The 6,000-nt window shown below is 48.9% G+C and overlaps 1 protein-coding gene across 1 annotated transcript; it reads left to right on the plus strand.

Moving 5' to 3' along the window:
* Positions 1–23: 23 nt before the first annotated feature.
* LOC115315804 (juvenile hormone acid O-methyltransferase-like) lies at positions 24–4,388 on the plus strand. The gene is made up of 3 exons (XM_029975114.3): positions 24–587; positions 2,016–2,172; positions 4,216–4,388. The coding sequence occupies exons 1-3, from the start codon at positions 24–26 to the stop codon at positions 4,386–4,388; spliced, it is 894 nt and encodes a 297-aa protein (XP_029830974.3).
* The last annotated feature ends 1,612 nt before the right edge of the window (positions 4,389–6,000 follow it).

Raw genomic sequence — 6,000 nt, forward strand, 5'->3', positions numbered from 1 at the left:
AGGCACAGCAAACTTTTTCCACTATGAACAAAACCATTTGCAAAACGGGACTAGCTCCACCAACGGAAAGGATGATCAACCGTACCATCGACCCGGTGCTCTACGTCAACGATAACGACATTCAGTGGGCCTTAAACAGCAAAGCGCTGGAGGAACTCCAGACGTCGTTCAAAGCCGAGACCATCGGAGACCACAGACAGGTCCTCGACTTGGGTTGCGGCACCGGAGACTTCACTCGAAACGGACTGCTCCCTCGCTGCCTTCCGTGCCGAAGGATCGTCGCCGTGGACTCGTCCCACGACATGATCGACTACGCGAGCAAGCACTTCGCCCATCCGAACATTTGCTACGACGTCCTGGACGCTGCGGGGGACGTGTCCGGTCTCGTAGAGCGGTACGGGCAGTTCGACCGCGTCTACTCCTTCTTTGCCCTGCATTTTGTGAAAGACCAGGAGAAGGCGTTCAAGAACATCGCCCGGCTCATGCGACCCGGCGGAGAATGCCTCTTGCTGTTCTGCTCACGCTCGACTGGGATGCAAGTGCTGAGAGCGATTGGCAAGATGGAACGCTGGAGGAAGCACGCTGACGTGAGTTCGTACCTTGATTTTGTGTAGCTATTTTTTTTTTTTAATGTGCTGGTGGGTTTGAGCTTTTGGTCACGCGCTTTACGCTACTTGCGCTTCAAGCGGTAATTGCAAGAGGAAGAAATTAAGGGCGTGGCTGGTTATGTTCACGCTTGTTCCTCCGTGATTCATATACTGTGTTCTCATCGGCCAATGCTGCAGCCTCGCCGCTCGAACGTGACGCGTTCACTGGAAACATGATGACAGTGTTATCTGCGGATCCGGGACACGACTCGAGCATGTTAGGATTTATACGGATGTATGCTTCGAACATGACTAACGAAAGTCTTTGTGTGACCGATACCTATCAGGACAGTCATAAAAGAAAGAAATGCATCTCAGGCGGTGTCTAGATATACTGTCTTTCGTATGATGTATTGAGAGTACGAGCGCGGTTTTAAGCTGCCATGGCTATAGTGCAAACAATTACAGGAGCACGAACGAATCAGTTTGTCTTAAAAGACACAAACCATCATTTAAACGTTTTTCAGAACGCAGCTCTTAGGCGCCCGTTTCCGGCTTGAGCGGTGTCGCCGTCGCCGTGGGCGTAACCACGCGTTGCATTATGGGACATTTCCCATAATGTAGTCACAGGTGACGTAACGTGTGACGTCACTAGGGTCCCGAGTGACGTCAGGACAGAGGGGGAGGGAGGGAGGAGGAGGGAGGGGAAAGGAAAGAGGAGGGGGAGGGGAAAGGAAGGAGGGGAAAGGAGCAGGAGGGGAGGAAGAGAAGGAGAGGAGGAGGGGAGGAGAGGGACGGGAGAGAAGGAGGAGGAGATGAGAATAGGGTACGTAGGAGGGGGGGGCGTATGCTCCCTTTCCGTACCTTCCCCTCTTCTTCAAGAGCTGCGCTCTAATTCTGCATTACAGGGAATTGTAAACGTCTTTAATTTTTTATTGCTATTGCAAGTTTGCGGATTCCGGGGCCATTGAATGAGCAGACTTATTCCCTCCAATTTTGTTGCAGATAAAAAAGCGTAACAAATATGATAATAAAATAAAATTTAATTATGCGGTTCTTTTTAAGACTAATTTTCACAAAAAAAAATAGTTTTAGCAAGTCTAGGAACTTTTTCTACGACAAACCTCGATTGAAATATTTTCATTTAAACAAAGTAACGAAAAGCGAAAATTGATTTGCGTGGCAATTACTCTAGGACTTCTCATGGAAAATATAAAGTGCTATCTCACGTGCTCATACTTTGGCTGACGCACCAAGCCTGTAACTCTAGTGTAAATCTGCGCAATGCTCCGTGCCCAAATGAACTGTTGCCAAACGGTCTTGTCCATGAACAATAGATTTGAGTATTTAAATCAACCAACTGGGGAAGATTTTCATGTTGAGTTAAAATGGCCGTGATAGAATAATGATCCCCTGTTGCCTCTGCAGCTATGCGAAAGTTTGGTTCCCGCGAGCGTGGACCTTCAAGACAAAGAGGACATCGAGGCCTACGTCTTGGGACTTCTCAGTGCTGCCAACCTGAAGCCGACGACGTGCAAGGTCACTTTCGAGCGAAGGAAAAATATCGTCTTGGACGAACTCATCCGTGAGTGCCTCGCAAATATCAATAGGCATCGCGTCACGATTAAGAGGAAGCATTCGCTGGCGGCCGCAGTTATCTTCGCGACTGCTGAGCGCGTGCTGACGGCGAACTTCCAGAGCTCTTCTGCAACGTGTTGCTGTGCTTATGCGTGTCGTTCACCCATAAGCTCAGAATAGAACCTCCGCTTTCAGCGCGAGCTTTCTACCCTTGCTAACACAAGGGTGCACGTGCAGGCACGCGCAACCGAAGTACCGGGGAAGCCAGCGAGCTCGCGCTGAAGGTTGAGCTTTTTCTCTCAGTTTATGGGGCCAGGTTCGTCCGGGGTGAGAGGAAGGTTTGGGAGACTGAGAAAAATGCATGAGTAAGAACTATATTCAAGCCAGGAAGCAAAAATTAATAAAAGAGAAGCAACGTTAGAAAAGCAAACGAAAAGAAACCATTCGACCGTTCAAACACGTTCGGTAGGCAGTGTAGTCACCCCTGGGGTCGTAGCTCGGGTCGCTGGTGCCCTAGAATGTTCGCCCCTCGATCGTTGGCGAAGTAGTGCGTGTCGCGATGTCGGGAGGGGGTTGGTTATCTCGGGTCCGGGTGCCTTGAACCCGGGACGGAGCCGGTTGCGCTGATTGTCACCGTGCTGAAGCCGGGACGAAGCCGGTTATGTTGATGATCAGGTTCGGCGATCACGTGACTGGTTTCGGCGATTCGCCGAAACCAATCACGTGACGAAGCGGAATCAACTGACCTGCAGGAAAGACGGCGCTACGGAGATGAACGCGCAACTCTGGCTTCCGCAGGGAGCCTATACAGGAACTCTAGGAAAGGCTGGAGTGCCTTCATACACACGCGCGCTTTTGCTTGAGTGGTGACATCTTATGCATTTTTCCGTGCAATCGTTTTTTTTTATGCATCTTGAAGTGCGCGCAATCCGGTGTCACTCAGCTCGGGCGCGTAGCTTTGGCTAATGCATAGACGCCATTTTACCGCCCAAGTCACGCATCGAGTGCGCGAGAGCATCACGTGCTGGCACATTCAGGGCAACAATGGATGCCTTTACCCAGAGCCGTATATGTAGAGAGTTTGGCCGTTCGTTGGGAAGTATAGGAGACAAATGAGGAGGCGCCATTGGCCGAAAGCGGGCTGGGCGTGTTCCATTGAGTCTTCAGAAATTCAAATGTGACCAACCAGAAGCCGGAAATAATACCCTGGCGGTGGTCGTGAGAAGAGAACCTGATAACTGCACCTGAGTGACTCTTGGTGACTGAAAATATGGTACACGTGGTGTTTAAATCACGCTCATCCAAAATGATAATGGAAGAGTGCGACGAGCGGAACGATCGACATAATTCTTACGCCAAGCGCCGAGGGCCGGGAATCTGCCGTCCGAGCGGTCGCACTCTGTCCGAGCAAAACAGAGTTGAGCGGTGCGCAATAGGGTGCACAGCACGTGCACCCTATTTTCAACCACGAAGAGTTACTACACTTCGCTCTTCCGCGCTTATTAAAACCATATACGAGCATAAACCTTTGATCAGAACTGTTTGCCGCTACCACCGCTAGAGGATTCTTTTCGGCTTCTGGTTGGTCAAGAGAGCATGCCAAGCCCTCTTTCCGAGTCTGGCGCACGCCCTGGCTCTGCCCGCGCCTCCCATTGACCAAACTCTCTCTGCACGGCTCTGCGTTCACCCTGAAACAGACAGACATGTAGGCGCCCTAAGAAAGGCAGCGAAGCGCGCAAGCCTATTCACGTGCCGCGCGAATAAGCTCGCTTTTGCGAAGTCCATAGAACTCAACAATAGAAAAAAAAAAAGACCATGTCTAACTTATTCGGCAAAGCACTCGGCAGATATCGTGTGTGAGTTCAAACCCTGCCGGAGGACTGGAGTCTTTTTATGTGGTTCCCTATGGACGTGGCCCTTTTCTGTGTCACTTTTTCAGTAGGACCGACCGTTAGAGCCGGTTTTAATAGCCGAAGGCTAAAAACTCCAGTGAAATCATCTGACAGAACACATCATGTGTTAATATAAATTTTGTTTTTCCAATCCGCAGGTTTCCACCTGAGCGTTTGTCCCGTTTTGCCTTTGCTGACAGAGGAAGAAAAAGCATATTTAGCCGAGGACATCGCCCAGCAACTTCGGAAGTGGATGGCCGAAGAGGAGTTGGGGTCATTCTGGATCGGTGCACAAGCGGTTCTCGTGCACGCCTTTAAGCCGAGCGCATGACGCCGATACGTCAGCGCACCACTGGACACTTTTCAAAATGCGCTCCCTCAAGTAGCTGCTGCATCGATTATCCGAGCCCAATATCTTTCGGGCGTGCCCCTTTAACGTCAGTGTTCAGTGCGTACTCGGATTGAAAAGTACTGGACACGACCGCCGTGTCAGCGCTCGGCATAAACTCGGATCCAATATCTTAGCTGTTAAAGCGATGCCCAGATTATGGTGGCCACCAGTGTTGCTTGATGCACTTTTGGAAAGTGTCTATTGAGAGCCTCAAGGAATAAAGCCACATAATACCTCTTTCCTGGTTACGAACGAAGAGCATTTTCACATACGTCTTGAATTTGCTTATAAGACGATTAGCCTGGATGATACAATTCACCTTTGTTTGGTTTCATTGACGAACTTTTTTTTTAACCTCTCCCCCTCTTCAGTGTCCTTAATTTCCACTGCATGGCTTGGCCTGACGTCACAGCCGCTGCCATTGTGGTGACCTTGCTGGTGAGAGCGTACACCTTCTGCGCATGCAAGTTTTCCACGCACGAATTTGTTTTTAACGGCATGCACACGTAAGAAGGTGCACCAGCATGGTGATATGACGTCCCGTATTACCCGGCATTACCGTCCTCACGCCTGCGGGAATGCAGCCGAATAAACTCGAGCTGGTGGTCATGGCAGAAGTTTCCTGCTGACCGTTTTGTCGTGGGTAGCGTCATTTGTAACACTGTTGCGCCATCTAGCGAGCGTCAGGTTCCCCGGCCATGCTGAGTGGTTAGAAACGTTGGCGAAAGTGCTCTTTGTAGCCCCCTTCGCGCGTTGAGTGTGCAATTTGCGGGCTCCAAAATAACAAATATTTAAATTATGTTTTTTTTTCTTTTTATTTTTTTTTGCCGCGGTCGGCGTTTTTTAAGTTGTTCGGAACGTTTTTTGCCCAGCATTAGGGCATCCACCAGTGCGGCAATGCCGAGAAGTACAGCACTAAACGCATCACCAATAAAAATCAGAGGTGAGTCTTCTAAATATTGTAGCAGTTTACAGCGATTAATATCCCTCGAGGTTTTTGTCATTTTAGATGCAGTACACCGAGAATATTTTTGGCGGTTCGTGTCGTCCACAACTATAAAATATAATGTAAACAAAGACTCGCGAAATAAGCACAGTGCAGGGAGCGATTGAAGTGTTTCCTTTGTCGAGAACGAATAGTTGGTCCTTTGTCCAGAACTGAAAACTGCAAAGTCGAGATGGGCCCATTGCTGTAGCGAGCCTATCAGTGATTCAAAGATTCGAAATCGATGTATGAGCATGTTTCAGCAATAGGAAATTCAAGTTTCATTTCCAGCTACATTATGTACTAATTTTAAAAATACGAAGGATACAGTCGCGTTGTGAAGGCCAATACAAGTTTACGACTCTCTCGTACCACGCCGGAGATCGCGATTCAAGATTACCCGATATAACTTACTTTTCTACAATTTCCAGCCTCACCCGACGACGGAAAAGAGCCTTTAACTAGACGTTGTGCATGAAAGAATTTGAGTGAATGTCACCACTGAAAAATATCAACGTTAAGATTAGTTATGTTACGGAAAGTTTACCAGCTGAAACAGCAATTTTC

The sequence above is a fragment of the Ixodes scapularis genome, unplaced genomic scaffold, assembly GCF_016920785.2.
Source record: "Ixodes scapularis isolate PalLabHiFi unplaced genomic scaffold, ASM1692078v2 PGA_scaffold5__190_contigs__length_132052651, whole genome shotgun sequence".
Classification (NCBI taxonomy): Eukaryota; Metazoa; Arthropoda; class Arachnida; order Ixodida; family Ixodidae; genus Ixodes; species Ixodes scapularis.

What these genes read in the sequence shown, in the direction of transcription:
- LOC115315804 (XM_029975114.3), top strand. Translation starts at nt 24, where the DNA reads ATGAACAAAACCATTTGCAAAACGGGACTAGCTCCACCAACGGAAAGG. An exon ending in GCTGGAGGAAGCACGCTGAC is followed by an intron (nt 588 to 2,015) that starts GTGAGTTCGTAC and finishes TTGCCTCTGCAG; the next exon opens with CTATGCGAAAGTTTGGTTCC. An exon ending in CGTCTTGGACGAACTCATCC is followed by an intron (nt 2,173 to 4,215) that starts GTGAGTGCCTCG and finishes TCCAATCCGCAG; the next exon opens with GTTTCCACCTGAGCGTTTGT.